The 20,927-nt window shown below is 39.9% G+C and overlaps 1 protein-coding gene across 3 annotated transcripts in view; it reads right to left on the bottom strand.

The window, feature by feature from the left end:
• The window catches only part of DACH2 (dachshund family transcription factor 2), a 256,065-nt gene that overhangs the window by 92,979 nt on the left and 142,159 nt on the right, over nt 1-20,927 (bottom strand). For all 3 annotated transcript variants that reach the window (XM_040090018.2, XM_040090019.1, XM_040090020.2), the window contains exon 3: nt 1,202-1,333. In XM_040090018.2, coding sequence (XP_039945952.1) covers nt 1,202-1,333 — 132 coding nt within the window. The remainder of the gene's footprint in view (nt 1-1,201; nt 1,334-20,927) is intronic.

The following is a 20,927-nucleotide window of genomic DNA, read 5'->3' as shown; positions in this document are numbered from 1 at the left end:
AGAGGTGAGTAAGAAATACATAACCCACTGAACAGGAAGCTGGGGAAAAGTTTAATGCATGAGTTAGAAGCCAGATTTCTCCAAATACAGATGAGCACACAAAATTAGCAAAAGCCAATACCACTTTTGGAAAGACTGCTTTGTGCATAATTTGTCATGAATTCAAAGTTATTCCTTTAGAAAATGAGTCTAAGACCTCCCAGCTGCTGCTTTATTGGTCTAATAAATTACCATTTTGATGGTAGGATGCATACGCAGCATACACTAGCCAGGCTTTGCCTTTGGAGCTGCGGGAATGCCGATGGGAGAGCGGGATGCTATGGGGATCACACTGTGCCTCTCTTCTTGAATTGGAAATGGAAACAAACAAAATACGTTCCCCAAGCGGCAAAAGTGTAAGATGCAGTCAAGAGTGAGGCCAAGGGAAACTGCCCTTACTGTAACAGGCAACAGAGACAAAACGGATCTGTCTCGCTCCAGGTTCTCTACACTGTCCAAGAAAAAAATCTCCTCTATTCACCTGGAAGGACATCGGAATAAACAAAGATTTCCCCTCCAAAGGATCCGTTTTGACTTCACCTTTGAACCCAATTCCTGGGGTACTGGGACTCGGGGAGCTTAGCTCGAATTCATATTCATGCTTATATAGCACATGAATGTGTTCCGTGCCAGGGGCGCCTGTCCGAGATGACTCCAGCCACAGGCAGGGATTATCACAACTCCCCTTCACAGCTGTGCTTTGTAAATACCCATTCAAGGAAAGAACAAAATGCAGAAAAGCCATAAACTTGGTGATGCAACATTCCCTGCCTTTCCTTTCTCCAGTGGCCTGTGGAACTCAGGAGGTCCCACAGCCTGACCTTTTGGAAACTCTCCATCATTTACCGGAAAACTCCAGTCAGTGTTATTGCCAATGGAGAAATCTTTTGTTAGTCCAGATGTATTTAGGGGGCACTTCAAAAGGTCTGTATAGAGTCCTAGTGAAGATGATCCTTCACCAGTATTTTTCAAACAATTGGTGAAGGAAGCTGTCAGAAGGAATATGGAGGAATATGGAGTAGCGTGGAGGAATATGGAGGAGTGGGGACACAAATATTGATTCAGCACTGGTAGAGCAAAGTTTACAAAATAAAAGAGCCCAAGAATTCGAGACCCAGGTGCTGAGAGCTCCAGGGCACCTCAGGGGCACAGCATCCCTTACCTGCATTAGAATTGAGCTCTTCATTTTCTGACTCGGTTCCATTTTGACTCCCGCTTCCATGAAGGCTGTTCATGGCCATAAGTTTCATTTTCTGTAGCTTCATAGCCTCTGCCATGGCAGCTGCTGTCAGACCTGGAAAAATGTAAATAAATAATATGCAGCGTCATATTGTACAACGTGGCACTGCAATTTTGAACAGAACATTCCTTTTCAGTGACAAAAAGTCACATAAATTCAATTCCCATTCTTAGTCCAGTTAAGTAATGCTATCCCTGAACCCCATCTTTGTTTTGAAGTCAAGTTACTTCAATACACCATTCTAAGAATTAAAAAAAAAAAATCTTTCATGTTTATTTTTCTTTTTAACATGTATAGCACAAAGAAATATTTATTTAATGGTATCCCTTTTGATTATACTTTTAAATATAATTTCCCGTCACTTTGATCACCTTGTCACTTTGATCACTTTCTGCTTGACTTATTTAGCTGCAACAAAATTTCCACATGCAGAGTAAGATACAGTATTCCTTAATTTCAACAGTTCAAAGCCAGTTAATATGTAATAGTACAGCATTCATTGTTCTATTATGCATCCAAATATTGTTTTGTCCTTTTGGGCATCTGTTGGTTGGGATTAATATTATTATAACTGGAAAATACTACATTGGAAATGTGTAGAAAACACACAATATGGGTAATTACAGAATCAGTTCCACTTTTAGGAGACCATTAAGACCAGCAGAAATTCACAGAATTAAGGCAGGCATTGGTAAAGGTTTTCAAATTACTAAAACCTAATTAATTTCCAGCAGTAAAGGAAAAGAAGCAGAGTAATGTCAGGCTACAGGTTACCATAAATATCATGATTTCTAATTATTATTCAGATTCCCAGTATCTTTTTTGTCATAGGGTGAAGTTTTTAAGTTTTATCATTTTGGCTTGGTCACTAAATAAAGAATCAGATTTTCTTTCCCACAGTACCAGATTACTTTTACTTTGGGAAAGATGTGACTGAAAATAATCCGAAGTTCAGATGAGAGCAGGAAAATCCAAGAGACACAGGCACTAAACCAAAAATATCTCTACAGGTGAAACTGTTTATTCACTCAGTTAGGGATTAAATGGGTTTGTTCTTCCCCTCAGTACAGCAGGACTTATTTTTATTATTTGCTACCTAGTGCCACAAAGTCACTGAACTGCATTTAATAAAACCCATGATTTTTTTTGGTGGTGGTGCCTGCTCTAGCAACCCACTAAGGTACCAGACATCAAACCAGAATTATATAATCTGCTTCTGGGAAGTATTGCTTACTGAGAGATTTTGATACTGATTAAAGGGAACTAATAATTTTCACACCCCATCCATAAATTACAACACTCTCCTAAAAGCTGCTACGAATTTGACACTCATATTAGCTCTGCTGCTTCTCTAATGGGCTTCACAAAGTTCTCATTATTTCAGCAAGACTTAAGGAAGGAAGCAATCCAGGACTGCAAGGAGAGGAACACCTTCTATCACACAAGGATACAGCAATTTGGTCAAGTTCAGCAAAGATATTCTGATCGTCACCAATAATTTTGTCTTTTAGGTTATTTAATGCAGCCCTCACTTCATACAAAAGACACTACAATGTAATTTTTTTTTCAACACCCTTTGAAGTTCTTTTACAAATGCTACAGGGTTTTTATCAAGCAGATATAAAATCCTGATGTTTAAACTCCTGTTTTTATCTCACACACTCTCACTTAATCCATCACAGAATACATCTTCAATGATAAAACTCTCTACACACTTTCTGGAGAAGATGAAATAGTCTGCAAACTTCTTTCTTTTTTTTTTTTCTTTTTTTTTTTTCTTTTTTTTTCCTAGGGAAAGGAAGTGGGAGCTCTTTGAGTGAATTTTACATTATTTTCAGGAAGTAAAAAAACCTAAGCATCATCATCACAGTTGTGAGGAATTGACTGTTTTCAAGATTGCCAGGTACTTTTTCAATTTCTATTTTTAATCCATTTGCAAAGAATTCATATAAATTTTAATGGCTACAAAAATACGGTGCTGGAACATGGAGTTTTTTTTCTTCTAGCATCATTTGTATGTACCCATGGATGCACAAATAAACCAATATTCCAGTGTTTTCATCAGGGTCAGTATTTATACACGTTCTTTATATAGATTGGAAGTCATGATATTTAATTAAATATGCAAAACAGTAAAGAAACTATTTATAAGGAGGTAAATAGAGAAAGGAAAATAAATTCAGATCTTTAGCAAAATGTTCAGAGAAAAGACAAGAGAAAAAATTATCCAGTGTAATTATTACCACACTGTATGTAAAAAAAAAAAAAAAAAAAAAAAAAAAAAGACAGGAAAAATTCCCCAAAACCTTCTACTGAACAGTTGTACCAGAAGTGTAATGAAGGCAGAAAGGTAACACGGAACAAACAGAAAATAATAAACACAGTCCCCAAATCACCACAACGCCGCCTGCAGAAATTAAAGGTAATTATTGTCAAGCATTTCTGAGCTCCCTAACCAGACACAGCTGCCTAAGGACACCAGCCAAGAAACAGTGATGGATCAGAAAACTGTGCCGTGCCATCTGCCACACCAAAGTCACTCCAGCAGCAAAAGTTTCAAGAGTAAAACACAGCCCTAGTGCAGAAAGCACCAAGGTTCTGCACAGCCAGCCACAAGCTGGAAGACAGAACTGAGATTATCACTAAACTCGACGTCTCCAAAATCTTTATTCTCTCACTTACTCACCACGTCTATATAATTTCTCACTTGAACTAAAAGTCACAGAATCTGACTGAGGCACTTTAAAAGCAATGTACAAATTCTTCAGCAGGTCTGAGAGATTAATAAAATTGAGGCTAAAGTGAACGTGTTCAGGAGTAAGGGGTGCAGCTGGCTGAAATGATGGCAGAAAACAACACAGCATTGGCATAATCTTCAATTAGGTACCGCCATGGTTAACGTTACTGGAGTTATTATTTAATTTAACTATTAATAAAACTCCTTTCTATAACTGACTCAGCTTGGGCTAGCTGTGGAGAAGAGGGCTATTCTTCAACTGACTTATCTAAGGACCTACAAAGAAATGAAGAATCATTTCCATCCTCTTAGATGAGTCATTATCAGCAGTAGAATCTCACTTAGAGCACATCACTTTGAAAAATGTCCTGGAAACTGCTGTAACATATCCCTCTACATCCCCCTAAAAAAAAAAAAAAAGCACAAAAAAAAAAGGATTGCTGGGAAAACCCACGTGCTGGATTATACACTTCAAAGCTTCTGGGTTTTCCTGTCCATTTACACTTTTAATTTTCCTTTCTTCAGTTATCTTCTGCCAGCTGCGATCCATCAGGGAACACCCAGGAAATAAACTGTGGACGTCTGTAGTCAAACAGGGACATCCTTCCCAACACCACAGCACAGCAGGAGTCTGGGCACGGTCAGGATGGTTTCCTGGCGAGGCTGCCCACAGCCCCACGGTGGGGCTGGTGCTGCTCCAGTGTCCCCAGTTTCCTGGGCTGGCAGGGAGCAGCTCCTGGTGGGATCTCTGAAAGAGACACGGAATCTGGGAGCCGTGTTCTGTGCACAGGGATCCCATCCCAGCTGCTCAGGAGCTCACGGTGTGCATGGCAGAACCAGCTCCATTCTGAGAGCCCAGCTAAGCCAGGACACTCTGCACCCTCCCTCCGGAGGAGGCTGCAGAATTCCACTGCAGCAGCACAGGGATCAATATAACAAATAATCGAATATTTACTGAAATACCCAAAAGAAGGACTCACAAACCACACACCTCATGCACAGGCTGCACTGAAGGAAAATTCCGCAGCTGTATTCTGCACAGACAGATGAGGCCTAAGAACCAAATGGTTTTCAAAATGAAGAGTGTGGATCCAAATTAGGGCTGCTCTCGGCTGGCTCAGCAGGGCATTTATCTCCTTGCCCTGTGGAGAACCCCGTGTTTGGGGTGCTGGGGATGGAACAGAGCCCCACGTCCTGGGAGCCTTGGCTGCTCCTGCACCCCCTGAGCACATCCTCTGCTCCTGCAGCCACGGGATCTGCTGTCCCCCAGAGCCTGTGAGAGGCTCCTCCACCCCTCGTCTGCACCCCGCTGGTCAGTGGTTAATTGTTTACTCACACTGCCCCATCACAGACAAACAAGACTACCGAAGGTTACTCCTCAGTGAAGTCTTCAGAAGAAGCAGCATTTTCACTGCACGGCCCAAAGATCACAGCCCCAGGTTGTTTGCTGTTTCCCATCACGGGGCAGCGCTGAACGCCACACCGAGCACCAGGGCACAAGGGGAGAGTGCCCCTTGCCTCCAGTAACATCACAATTTATTCCTTGGCAAATGCTTTCTGGTATTAGGATAAGAATCCGAAACACAAAACATTCCGCTGGTGTCTTGGGTTCAAGTGACTCCTGCACGTTTAACCAATGCCCAGTCACTGAAAATCGGATTTTGATGGTGAATACAAGGGCTCTGAGCTTTTCAGGTGACCCTGAGTGTCTCCTAATCTCATACTCCAGCTATAGCTATTTTTTTTCCAGCTTCCTGATTAGTCAGACTGTGCCTCTCCTTCATATTAGTTTGAAAGCTTTTCTGTCAAAACTGTGAACAAGTGAATTAACTAAAGGAGAACTATGAGTAATCAAATCCCGAGGTTTGCAATTAATTAAATGAAATGGTGAGTCAGTGAGCTGAAAAATGGTTTTCTATTAAAACAAAACATTTAATTAAATTAACAGTCAACACATTGCAATTAATAATATTCAAAAGGAAAAATGAAACCCAGTTTAGCTGTGCCATATTATTTCAGTGTAACAGTCGAGCATTGTGCATTGGCTTGTTTATTATTTGCATTCAAAGCTGCTATGGGTCAAGCATGCTGTGCTAAAACAGCAATGATGAAATATCTGGTACTACGAAATGTCAGTATGAAAGACCATATTGCCAACAGTGAAAATAATCCAGAAACCTCCAACAAATTAGGCTTTCCAAGACTGAAAGGGAATGCTCATTTTAATTAAAATTAGTAAGTAAATACATATAATATATATTTCACATTTTCAGAAATGTCTGCAAAATTTTACTAATTAATTAATTTTAAAAACCATGCTGGGAAGTGAAGGCTTCTCTGAAGCTGAAATGAATCATCCTGGCTTAGTGATTAATAGGGAGGCAAAACCCAGCACCACACAAAGGCCAGTGAAACTGAATTCTTGGATAAGAACAGTAAAATGCCCGACGTCTTAAAGCACTTTGGAGATGGGTCCAAACTTGTAAGATTTGTCACTGAAGATGTTTTCCACGCTTGTGAACTGACTCAAACAGAAACAGCGGGAAGGTTTAGCTCTAGTGCATGTCATGTTTTCAGTGGTCTGTGAAGATACCCTGATTACCACTTGGGAATGGTCACAAGAATCCCTCAGTGTGGATCATCTGAGACCCAAGGATGGAACTCTGGGAGTAACTGGTGAGTAACTGGGCACTGCAGGCTGGGGATGGATTTCAGAGGGCTCTGTCGTGGGCTGGGCTCAGGGAGGGGATTCAGAGCCCAAGCTGAAATCCAAGACATCCATCTGACACTGCCCAGCTGAAATGCAGCCAACAGCCAAGAAACGCATCACAACACTAGAGCTTTTTTCATCTGTTCTTACACCTGCAGCCAGTTGTTCTGATAGAACAACCACATTTCAAAAATACGTTCTTTCCCATTTTGCAACAGGAGAACACCCCAAATGACAGCAAGAACTGATTTTTCGAGGAGGACATTTGAAAGTCTGTATTTATCATGCTGCAGGATCAAGGCAAAAGAGAAAATGAAGACTCCCAAGGCTTGGAACAACCTGTTCTAGTGGAAGGTGTCACTGCCCCATGTTAGGGGGTAGCATGAGATGACCTTTAAGGTCTCTTCCAAGCCAAACCAATCTGGGATTCTTGATTCTCTAACCACCCTCAGAGTTAATGAAAGTTGAGAAACTACTTAAAATGATCCTTACCAAAACACTTCAGACAACATTTGAAAATTTTTGAGTGGCCTAACATTTTTAAATACCACCACCTCAAAATGTCAGAAACATTATACTGTGGCAAAAGAATCCTACTGAGGGGGAAAAAAAATCCAAACAAATATTACTCATATTTGTCATGAATTGTGAGAAATTAATCTTTCACACAGAAGCTCCAGTCATCTTGAAAATGTCACAGTCTTTTCTTGAGGGACTTGATTCCCTGCTTTTGTGCAGTCCCTAAATATTCCCCAGGTAACTTTCCCTTCTGCAGCTGCTGGATGGCGACAGACCCACAGATCTCTTCATCCCACACAGGTCAATGGATGCTCCATCATCACCCAGGCAGGGATGCTGCAGAAAACACTGATAGTGTCATTTAAAGACTTTGCCAAATGCTCAAGGGATCAGAACTAGCGTTGCACAAATGTTTCTGAGCTCTGACAGCTTGATTTTACAATCCTGGTAAATTCTGTTTAACATGGTGTGCTTGCTCACCTTACTTTAAAACACAATTTCATGCAGAGGTTCACATGAGCATAAACAAGATTGAAACCCACAAACATCAAAACATCTCTGCCACTCCGTGGAACAATTCACAGAAGCAACAGGTTGTCACTGTCTAATTTCACATACATTCAGACAGTAGAAAGAGCCCTGATTGTTCCAAACCTGGGGGTCTGCTTTACACATGGAGAGAGTTCCAGATGCTTTCATCCCATGTCTTGCTCTATTATTTAAACTTCTCACACCACTCAAAACCTCTGTCTTGATCTTATCCTCCCTGACATCCATCTGAAAGACTGGAAACATTTTTAATGTGAACATTTTCCATCAGGCACCTGGGATATTTCATATCCTCCATCCACATCAGGAGATGATGACCCAAGAGCTGTCAGATTTTCCATCTAGACCCAAGGGGCCCAGCTAGAAGCACACAGAAATTTGAATCCCAAATTTGTGCCTAGATCTGTAAGATGAGCACTCCTGTTCAAGTTGATGCAAAGCAAACCCAGCTGTGTATTTTACAGTTCACTTCCTGTCCAAAAGGCACCTGCATCTCATGTGAAACTAACTGCAGCTTCCCCTGTTGGAGGGAAACGGGAAAATCAGAACTTCAAAAAGCACTGAGAGGGTTACTCTGCTTTTTTTTTTTTTTTTTTTTTTTTTTTCCCCCCCACAACTCTTACAGTAGTGGTTCTCCTGAAAATTGATTAATTTTGTGACATTTTCTGCTCTTTTTTACAATCTATGTCATGAGAATGATTTGTCAAGGCCGTAATGCGTAATACTTTTAGTATTCTGCACTACTGTGACCTTTACCTTCTTCTGTATATTTGATTGACTGACCACCCCACTTTGGATGTACAGCTTTCAGAAGATGGAAGCACATGCCAGACACAGCAGCCATTGAATTATCACTCAAAAAAATCACAACTCCTTGATAACTTTTACATTCTTTAGTGCAGTTATAGTCATGTCATTGAAACTTTTCAACACAAAATGGAAACTTACAATATAGGGTGTATTTAAGCAGTGTTTTCAAACATCAAGAGAGTGACAAATTCATGCATAAGGACTCTGATTTCACTAAGTTAAATTAATGCTCATAATCACCCAAACTCTCAAACTACCTGCTTATGCTTTCATAAAGCTGTCACTGACTAAAGATTTCAATGCTATGAGATAAGGACTTGAAAAATTAAAAATAGAACCAGAAATGTGTCAAGTTACCTCCCTGAGACCAACACAATATAAATTCCATCTACAAGGAAAAAATACTAACTCCAAAGTGCTAAACATTCAGAAGTCACAGGAAAGAAGTGGTGGTTACCATCAGCATTTGCTTCTGACTGGAGGACTTTGTTATCCATTCTAGAATATTCTTGGATTTCCTGGGAACCTAAAATTATGTTATCAGTATATTAAACCTTACAGTTCTCATATTGACCATGCACATTCTGTTAACTCTCTACAATCACAGAAGTCTGCTATGGTGGATGTGATGCCATCCGAAATCAGAACTTGCTGTTGTTTCTTTTCTTCCCCACATTAATTCCTTTCCCATTACATCAGTTTCTGTGAGCTTCAAGCACCTGTCCGTAAGCACTAATGACAGAAGGGAAATGGCAGAAGTTTTTGGAAATTCTTTCAGCAAAGTACCAAAAAGTCTGAAAGCTTATCTGGAGTTGGCACATATCTCTTGAGTTTTTAAAATTAATTGGGCTGGAAGGTCTTCTGAGAATAAGGATAGCTTTGTCAGTGATTTTAAGCTACTTCCTACTTGTGACAGGAAAATACCATACAAATATTTGTTTTGTATCAGATGACACATGGCAGCTACATCCCAGCTGTCTCAATACACAATTTTAAAATGGTGCATTTCAAGGATTTTAAGTGAATAGTGAGTTCCATAAATTCATCATGCTACAGCATTTCACAAAAAAAAAAAAAAACCCTCAACACACTGCCAGGATCAGCACTGCTGGTAGAGACTGGATTGTTAAAGTGTGGTTTGCAAATTTGTAGAATCATCCCCTACATGCTGCTGCTTCCACATCAGCCATTTTCACTCTGCCAGAATAGAAACTGAATGCTCTGATCAGACACAGCTCTGGGTTACCTAAAACTGAGAAATCTGTGGCCAGTTCATAAACCCCGCAAAAATATTATGCTTATTTGAAGTGATGAAAAGGGAGAAGCCAGACACTCCTCTCCAAATGGCATTTAATTAACACAACCTCAAAAGATTCAAGTTTGAAAGCAGCATCACTTAGGAACAGAAATTCCTGGAATGTTCTTCTGAGACCTACAAGCACTTTGCAATTCTGGCTGTTGAATTAAAGCAAAATATTCGTGCTTTGAGATCATTCGAAAACCCAGAACTTAGTCACAGTGAAAAGTATTTGGGGATGGCATTAGGGGATTTCCAGCTTCAAGAAGAACCTATAATATTTACAATTACTGCAACTGGACAAAATATATAGAAAGAACTGCACAAATGTAATTTTCCTGGAATAGCCAATTCCCAAATGAATGCTCCATTAACTGCTCAATGTAAAATAACACTGTAACATTTGGGGGAGCAGGGACCTCTACATCTGCATAAATGAGGACTCCATAAATGGTGATCTCTTTATACACTTCTGGCTTAACAAAACCTGTTGGGTTTCTTGTTTGTTTCCCATTTCAGGGAGTGGAAAACCACATTCCTGCACAGCAGACACAGCCTGATCTTCACACAGCACTCAGGAATGCAGCTTTTGCCATCAATTCCCTTCCACCAGCGCTGGTTGTGGCAGGAAGGACCCTGTCATCCCTGGCACTCAGGGTGTGAACCACGTGGTTCTCCCCTGGAAGAAGGAAATGAGACATTCTGGATGAGTTCCTTTCAGTTCCAGCAGGGTCTGGACTATCCAAAGGGCTGCACCGGAGGAAGGACAAGCTTCCATGCAATGCTCCAACTTGCTCAGCACATCCCTGTGGCAGGAGCTGCCCGGACACGTCCCAGAGCTGAGCTGGTGCTCTGGGCACCTCAATGAGTGGGTGATGGATATGTGCAGTCCCAAACTGCACAGGGAAAACGAGGAGGCTGCCCACGGGCTGCAACAAACCAGGTTCAACTTCAGGGAATGTTCAGGAAAGAAACAAAAGAGCCCTGTTTTCCCTTGGGGAACAAGTGAATGACTACTGATCCCACCGTCAGAGTGTAAGGAATGTCATTATGGAGGAGTGGGTACCTTTACCTTCTTTTCTTAAGCACTTTTTTACTTCTGATAGGTCTGATCTCTGTTTTTTAGGTTACTTTCCTACAGCTTAGCTGAAGCTTATTCATGCACGTTTGCTTGCCCAAATAACACAGGAGACAAGTAATTTAGTCCCAATAGGTTAATATCACCTTTGTTTATGAAGTTATGCCAGAATACCTATTTCCATTTTACGCTGTGCAAGATAAAGAACATTTTTCAAAGCTGAGACACTGACTGGAAGCTTATTTTCTTGTTCCAGGTGGTGAATAAAAATAACACGTACAAGATGAACTACACCATTTTTAAAATCTTAAAGGATGTGTCTCCACTCATTGGTCAAGCTGAATTAACTTCAAGCCTCCAAGCTAAATGCAGGCTCGAGGAAGAGAGGAATAATTTAGTTACTGAATTGAAACACTGAGTAATCTAAAATTATGCAAATATTCTCTTTGCCCTTGCAAACCGTTAAATACGAACTCTACTGGTCTTTACTCCTGAGTCTGCACCAGTATAGCAGTTTCATTTCTTCTAGAACTATGGCAACAAACATTTTTAGCTCAGGTTTTGTGCAATTATTTCTGTAGTCCAAGGATGTTCATATTTTAAAATAGATTCTCAGGATTTTTAAAATTGAAATTAAATAAATTTACTTTAAAAATAAAACCGCATTTAATATAAATGATGTCCAAGATGTACTGAGATATTTTTGTTCAATTCAGAAAAATACTGCAGGTACTTTTCCAGAATTCTATATTATATAAGTAACCCCTTACAAGCATTCCTTTTACAATTATTTCACTCTGCAGTCCTAAACCATTTCCCAATATTAACAGTATACTTTTTGCAGCTATCTGTTCAGAGCTGAGAGGTTTAAATCTACTTTAAGGCGTTTCCCACATTGCTAAATTCATTATTACAAATTTATCTATGTAATATTCCAATGTATTCCTAGTAAGCATTTAACTCTGGTGTTAGAAGCTTAACATGCAAAACACCTGTCAATTCTGAAGTTTATTAAAAAGACAAATTCTGCTTCTTCTATGGATTATTTCTTTTAACTAAATCTTTTCAGTATTTACCTACTATATCCTTTAGTTGACATTTCCCTAACAGTAGCACTATGTTTATAAGAATAGACCTAATAGACATTTATCAATTAGTAACTGAGCAGCTCAGGATGTTAAACAGAAATCCTAACTGTAATTTTTATTCTACATATTTTTAGGAACTGGTATGTATTTAAGAAACCTACTCACTTCCCTTGAAGATGAATGTGACACAGACTCCCCTAACTGAAGGAACTTACCGATGACCAAGAAACTTATTTACATTCTCTTCAGGAAATAAATGATTTGTCCCTATTTCTTTCAAAAAGCCACCAAACTGCTCATACTTGAGAAGAAAATTAACCTCTTTACTGATTAATCACTAGGCAGCTTTGACTGGTGAAGAGAAAATTGTATTACAAATGAACAGCTACCTGTTATCAAATTACAAGGCATTTTCATCAAAGGACCCAAAAATGCAGCACATTGACCAGTTAACATGTTTCCACTGACCTGGGGGGATATTTCCAGTTAACAGCTTCTGAAGAATGCTGCCTTTTGATTCTTGTCTCTGACACAAAAATGATTGTCCCATTTAGCCACTGCTCTATCACATACATCAGAGAATCCTATTTACTCACACGCTACTGGAACATTAAAACACAATACTGGGATTGTCTCTGGAAGAAAATTCTAAAGATTGACTTTTTTCCTTTTTTTTTTCCTAAAGGGAGTAAGATCAAAAGCTAACTTTAATAGATGTTTGACTAAGGTCACACTCCTAGGAAATGGAACGCTGAAGATGAAAGAGAACAAATAGATTTGGTTTTTGATCTCAGCCAAATGCATTTGGCATTGTTTAGCTTTTATAAAATACTTCAACTTTACGCCATATCTGACTAAAATGAATTGGTTGAAGGTTTCAATAGTTTGGTAAGACTTTAACATGGACCAACATTTGGAAAAACATCTGAAGTATCTGGCCAGATTTTTTTTTTCTTACTGGAATGATGTCTGGTCAAGTCTAAAGACTGTTGTTAAAGCTATATGTATACAAACAATTTTAATAATATATTTTCCTAACTTTAGGCCGATTTAAGGTTCTTCTGGCAAGAAATTTCAGGGCAAAGTGCAGAGCACTGAGAAAAGGTATTGGTGGAATACACAGTTAAAACAAGCAAAGAGTCCCTAACAAAGAGTGCCGACTGGATCCTGTTTCCAAATTATTTCACAGTTCTTGGGGACATCCACATTTGTAATCTAAATAGGAGTAAGAAAGGAATGGATTACAGTCTACAAATAATTACTTTCAAATTTGTCAGCAATAATAGTGTTTGCTAACTGAAGACAACTTGCCTAATTAGGGAAAAAGATGAGATAACACACATTAAAGCAATATGCTTAAACCATTACTATTGCTATAAAAAAGTAATTATCATAGGCCACCAGAAGAGCTGCAGAAACCTCTAAACCATTGGTCGGCTACAGAGTCAAACTTTCCAAAGGAGTTCCATGAGCCTTGACAAAAATCAGTGATGGCAGGAAATGCCCCAACCCCAGGGGCTTTTTAGTGTTTTGATGAAAATTAATGACTTACACCACAAACTGTATTACAACAAAAAATTACTGTATCTGAGTTATGCAAACACTGGTCCTCAGAAACTCTACAGAAATTACATAAAGGGAAAAACTTCCTGCTCTTACTCTCAAATTATTCTATCACCGTATTACAGCAGTGATAAGGATCTGGTAAAAAAGCTGAGATATTTCTCAAGGCACAAAGTCAAGTATTTATCACCATTAAAGGAGACACACCTGACCACAAGTCCTAAAAAGTAAAGCAGGGAAGGAAGAGGTGATTCCCCACACACTTCTCTCTGTACCTTTCTCCAGGGCCACTTAAAACCCACCCCAAAGGCACCTCGGCCATTTGCTCTCCAACCTCCAGCCATAAATTCAACCACATCAAGGTTCTTCCCCTCTTTACACTCTTTTTTTTAAAAAGGGAAAATATCTCAAACTTTCCCCTCTTTTGTTTTAGAAGGACATGGCCTATTACACCTTTTGTTGTTATTTATTACTTTCCGTACCGCGTTTCTGCTGCTGAGGCAAGAAGTGATTTGCTGAGCCCACCTGGACATCTGAGATCTCTGCCAGGCCAGAAACCCCACTCAGCTGAGCTGTGACCCTCCCAGGCACAGAACACCTGCACCCAGCAACATTTCAGCTATGTCACTCTCGGATATTAAATATGCGCCTCCCTTTACTCACTAAACCGACCCGCAGGACCTCGCCACACATCACAAACAGCACCTGAATTCACCATCACCAAAACCATTACACCCTCATCCTTCAGCTCCCACCCGGCCTCAAATGCCAGCCAGCACTGACCCACACCACTGCAAACACGATGCTTAAAAACCCCTACCTCAAACCAGAAGGGTTAGCAATTGACAGAAAAATAATATAAATCTAAGAAGACAACTTGACTTTACACCAACACAGGAAAGCTGTCCATTGTTGTTAAAATACCGTGTTTTCAAGGACAGAGAACAAGGGTGGAAGCCATGGAAGCAAGCTGGATATTAGTATAGATGTAAACTTAATTTTAGATAGGCTGCTATCCTCCCCACATGGCAGGGCTTGGTTTTTTTTATATATATATATATATATATATAAAAAAAATACACACTTCAATTCTTAACAGCTGGTTTATCAACACCCAATGTGGACTTCCTGTTTCTCCTCAGTTATATTTCTCCAGGAAAATGTTTGATTCTTCTTGACGCCAGGAATATTTTCACTTCTCTACCCTTAATACATGAAGCCCACCGAAGTTCAATAAAAACCTTTGTTTTAGCAGCTGAACGTTTGCTAATCTGCACAACCCTCAAAGGACACAAAACCCTACAACATTAATAATAAAGCACATTTAGACATCACCAGAACAGGTCTTAGTCTCACCCATTCCCCTGTCCAGCAGCACAAATCTGAATCTTGCTTTTTACACATTTCCCAAAGAAGATTAAGCTTATCTATCTAAAGATAAAACTGTGGAATTTGTGGTTACTGGCATTTCCAAAGAAAGAAGCTCAAGAATTAGAAATTCTTTATATGGTATATTAGAAATGTGCTGAATGACAGGAAAAAAAAAAGTAATCAAACCAATTAGTAGAATGCTATACAAGTTATTCAGATGTATGGTAAATGGAGTTATATCTTCAGCCTTCCAGTTGTTCTGCTGGTAGGCTCAAGTTTCAAAATATTGTGCTTCTTAAACAACGGAATGAATGAATTCTTCATAATCTTTTGTGTCTGGTTCTCGGCAAGAAAAGGAATTTACTAAAAAACATGAGTGTATTTATGGATAAAAATTAACTCCTACCAAATACAAACCAGAAGACTATAAAGCAAAAATCAGAGCAAAATAGTGCTTGATTAATTTGGTCCTTAGTAAGGATATAAAAGGACCAGCCTGTGGAGGACATCATAAGACTGATTTATATTACAAACCCTGAACTACTGAGGTATATGCTTATATATCACATTTTATAAGAGGCATCATGGGATCACACCATCTGGTACGGAGACATCAATAACTGCACCTTTTAAAACATAACAGCCAGAGACTGAAAATTATCATGGTGAGGTTTTCTTTTGTTTTCTTTTTAGCTATGGAAATTTCCCAGCAAAGAACAGGAAAGTGTAGCAGGAGTAAAGCCCAGCCCTGGAGGGGCACAGGAGTCTCAGGGTTCCCACTCCACAAGACCCTGCAGATACAGGCAAGGGCAGCCACAATTACTGAAGACATCATTATTTTACTTTTGTCTGGATGGTTAAATATTTTTGTCCTTGAGCAAAAATATTTAATCTCCAGTTGTAAGGGCAGAAAACAAACTCCCAGCAGGAAATGAGTTATTCTTCCCTTCCTGAAAGAGATCGTTATGATGAGCATAACATCACCACTGATGGGATGAAACGGTGTTTTAAACTGTCGAAATAACAAATCTATTATGAATAATTCCCACCAGAAATCCTGGAAACGGGACAACCCACTGCCAGTTCTTGTTTTACGCAGTTGAAACAGAAAATTAGGAGGGAGACTGGATTTACTCACAACTTCCAGTTGCAGTCACTCACAGGTGCATAATTGTTTTACGTTCTTGTCTTTTCTATTTGGCCAAACCAAACAGGAGGCAAAGACGCAAAGATCTGCTGTCCCTTGACATATTAGGATTAATTACAGGGAAAAGTAAATGAGAACTATTTCATCTTCAAAGTGCTTTCCTAAGACATTAACATCTAATAACAGTATTAAAGTCACATTATAGGTCTTTAATCTGTGGCAGTAATAATGCTGTCTAGTTCAATAAAAATACCCATTAGAATAAATATTTTTGGCTATCCACTTTTAGGAGTTTTTCAAACTGTATTATTACAAAGTTGAAGACACTTTGGGATAGTTCAAACTAAATTTTGAGAGCAGCACTGCTGCAGTAACAGCAGCTTGGTTCCCTTTCCTTGCTTATCCGTATCTCCTAGAGAAATTAAACCAGCTTTATCAGGATTTCTCATGTCAGTACTTTTAAAAAAGAAAAAAGCAATAAAAGTTGTATCTTGAAACCAGTAACTAAGTAAACAACCACAATGCAGCAGAGCTCAGGAACTGCGCACACCTCCTACAAACCTGATCTGCACCAGACAGCACAGACAAGGCAGTACCCAGCTCTCTCAGAGATATTCCTCCCCAAATTCTACAGGAATTCCAGCAGAGGGACCAACTCTAGTTCCAAGCTGTAATAAGACACTTGCTGTTCCACCAGGAATGTAATCTTTGAAGCGGGAGCCCTTCATGTCAAACACTCCTGGCCCAACCAGAGTGACACAGGTTATTGGAACCAACTCACATGGTGTTGCTGGGTACACGGACACATTCATGAAACAATTCACCACTGAGCATATTTAAATGTCAGTAAATAATGTTTACTGCTGTAAGAACTGCCCTTTTAATTTGCTAAAGAGTTTGAAAAGGCATCATAACTTCTTGCTGGGTTACATTTAAAAAATTGAGCGTCAGCTTCCAAGTTTTGGGAGCTGCGATAGTCGAACATTCATCTGCAACACTGCAGGCACAGCATTAGCCAATGAGAGATTAATTAATTAAGTTGTTTACCAAAAGTAAGAAATAAAACAAGCATATTTTTGCTGCTGGCTTCAGAGAAAGTGCAATCAGCATTTTCAGAGTGCAAGGTAGTCTCTCTGTGTTTGCTTTTGGCTGGCTGACATTCTCTCACCAACAATGTGTTATTGCTTGCTCTTTTTTTCAACAATTATTAAACTGAAATAGCTGAAAGGCTTCTAAATAATATTCCAGCACTGTCTTAGCTCAGGACATGGAATTCCCCTAATTTTGTTTTATAAACTCTATGGCTCCTCTTTACCCCTTTTCCCCCCCACACAGCACCTTGGTAGAGGGGCAGATGAGAATCTGGATAATCTCAATTACAGGTGATGGCAGATGAGGTGAACTGGTACAAAGAACAATGCCTTTAATTTGAGATTTCTGCCCTATCTTTCTTGGAGAGACCACTCCTGTTGGCCTGGGCTGGTGCATTTGATGAATGGGTCAGCAGCAAGGGTCTGTGCAAGCAAATGAGTAAGATGCACATCCCATCCCTCAAACCATAATGAAAATCTTTATGAGATTGCATTCATGCTTTGAGATGACCTAACAACATGTTCCTGCTTTTTTACATTTTGCAACTAAGTATTACAATTTAGTTATCCAGTAACAGCATGAAGTGCCAGCACCAACCATTCCTGAAAGCTGAGAAAGTAACTCATACATGGGTAGTGCTACTTTACAGAGCTCTTTATTAATTTTTTAAACCCCACAAAGCAGCAGTAAGACAAGACTTTTCTAATCACAAGTCTTCTGACAATCGTTTTGAAGCAACACAGCTGCTGCCAAAAAAGCTGGAGTTTCACGGGCAGAAAAACAATCTAAATTACTAAAAGTTTTTTGGTTTTTTCTTTTCCTTAATTAGAATGTAATGAGACCACAGAACTGATATACAAGAAATACCTGTCTATATCTGAGAGCCAAGGGTGACATGATTTCTGCTTAATTACCTGCACCCATATTCACACCTCTGTGTTGCAGAACTGATTGTATTTACCACAGGTGGGATCTTCTTTCTCTAAACCTAACTCCTGCAAACATGCTACTAATAACAACTTGTAGAAAAAGTCAAAGTTCCTCTTGACATCTTGTGAGAAGAATCAAGGTGTGTCTCAAGAATTTCTCTCGTTAAAGCTGTAACAGAAGTTCCCCCCCCCAAAACAGTTTGTTATCACAAAAGCAAGTACTTCAGAAGTTCTTGGTGAGTTTTTCATAGAAATTTATTACCTCTTAAAGCTGCTGGTTGATGATTTAGTGACATGAACTGAAAATTATTCAGGAAAATCATTCACTTTCTTTGCTGAACCCATGTTGAGTTTGATCAAGCTTCTGTTTCCTCAGCAAGGCCAGTGACTGATATAAATGATATTTAGCAGGTAGAGATCCATTCTTTTGTTCATTTTCATGATGGAAAAAGACCAAATTTGCTTTCAATTATTAAAAGCCAAGAATAACAATACCCAAAAAAAGGTGAAAAAGTACAACAAAAATACGTATCAACTGCTATGGTCTGGACAATGAAATAGAAGAATATGATGAAGAATATACACAATCAGCACATAATTTATTGATCACCCCTTCTCCAACAAAGGGCCATCAGCTAGTTTAAAAGTAAAATTACATACTAAAATAACAGCAGAGAGAGATAAAAATTATGAGGGTCATGCAAGGGGAAAAAGATGTATCTTCAGCAAAGATTTTTAAATGAGATGGAGAGTCAATGAGGCAGAGAAATACAGGGAAGCCCTTCCATGCCAGAAGGAATTGCAGAAAAGCAGGTTCTTTTAGCATTAGTGGTGAAACGTGGAGTGGCAGCATGGGAAAGAAATCCAAGAAAGCAAAGCAGGCACTCCTGAAATAAACTGCCCTAATCCTGCTTTTTAGAATGTCTATTAATTACATTAGCATAATGGAAGTTGTCTGAAAGGCCAGACAAGACCAGGAGAAGAAAACGAATTACTTGTGCTGAGAAATGTACTCACAATTTACACGACTGCGAACAGGAGCTCGAATTGTACATAAGTCATGGACTGCATCACCCAGCTCTCCCTGAGCCTTGCAAACCTCTTCCCCAAATCCCAGTCCCTGCCCTGATGCCTGCAGAGCGACTCCACAGCAAGTTTTGCTGCTACCACCACCACTGATGTCACTTTTGTCCCTGTGTCGGGGACCTGCAACGTTCCCGGTCACCGGGTCCTGCTGCTCCCAGCTCGGGGCACCCAGGGTCGAGGGAGGGAAAAAAGGCAACAGGTGAAAGAAAAATGGCAAGTGCTTGACCACAGAAATAAAGTTCAAAGGATTTGCAGCAGTAGGCAGAAAGTTTAATGTAAACGGGGAAACAAGAAGGTCATTTTTTAACAGCGCGAATAAATAAACAAACGCTGGGACAATTTGCTGGGCGTGGGATGAATTCCCCACGAGCTGAATCTCTGAGCTGGGCCTGGGTGTGCTCCTGGGGTACTGATGGAGCTCAGCTGGAAGGGCAGGCTTCTCCCAGGTGAAATTTCACAGCCCTGGTGACACAGGAGGGTTTCACACGTGGTCAGCATAGTGCCCTAACACATTTCTGTCTGCTCAGGCGTGCAGCCCAGGAGCAATCCAGGTCCACAGGTTGCCCCCTGCACTGCAAATTTACCCCATGGACTGTAAAATTCCTAGTGGGAGAGTCAGAATAATTCCTTAGAACATGGCATAATTTGTGTACCGTAGATGTAAACAGACTGTCTGCCTCAATTACTATGTATGCAGATAGGGGTTGTGGTTTTTTTTTGCTTTTAACACTTTGGTGAAATACAAAGTTTTTAAGAAAAATTATTCTAATGGTCTGTTTAGTTGCACTATACTCACCTTTTTTCCCCTTTTTGCCCCACAAACATATTTATCTAGAAAAACATATTCAGAGCAGTTTAGAGCAGGCAAGGTTTAAACCTGCACCCAAATGGCTGGTTTATATAAAATATATTAAGAAATGTAACCGTGCCTCATGACCACGGCAACTTTCTGGTGCCAGCCCGTTGCACTCCATCAGTCTGGAACTGCTGGGGACACAGAACTGTCCAGGCCATCTCCAAAGGGAGGGCAGTGGGAGAAACCTCCTCATCCAGGGCTCCATCCTGAGACACACAAGCCTCAGCTCCACACACAGTCACACCCCACACGCTCCAGGTGAAATGCTAAATACTAAACAAGAGTGAATACTGTTTCTAGAGAACTGTATTGTACTGATTGAGAATATTGCGCTGATTTATATATAACTTTTCCTAACAATAACCTTGCAGAGGTATTTGAAGAAAAGGCAATGACAATAGAAAACTGAGCTGTTTTGTAATACTGCTTGAATGTTTTTCCTTTGACTGTCAACAGCAATGAAATAAAAAAATACAAATTATTCAACTGTGATATCTTATTTAAATCTAAGACTTTCTCTGGCTGTTAGGACACCTTAGCCCAAGCTACACTGCAGAGCAGAATCCCAACCTGCACGATTTGGATGTTAATTCAGCTGAATCTGCTGTGCCAGAGGTGCTCTGAGCCTGCCCCAGCCCTGCTGTGGCTCTGGGAGCATGGCCACAGGGATGGCAGGGCAAGCCCAGGACTGCATTAGCCAGGCTGTGAGCAGCTGATGAGCTGTGCTGAATTATTTCCAGGGAGATCTACTTGGAGACGATTGTGTTTCAATCCTTGACCTACAGAATTTTAAGCATCGCTTCACTCATATTAGAG

Source organism: Hirundo rustica, chromosome Z (assembly GCF_015227805.2).
Source record: "Hirundo rustica isolate bHirRus1 chromosome Z, bHirRus1.pri.v3, whole genome shotgun sequence".
NCBI classification, from domain to species: Eukaryota; Metazoa; Chordata; class Aves; order Passeriformes; family Hirundinidae; genus Hirundo; species Hirundo rustica.
This window is presented reverse-complemented; position numbering and strand designations above follow the sequence as displayed.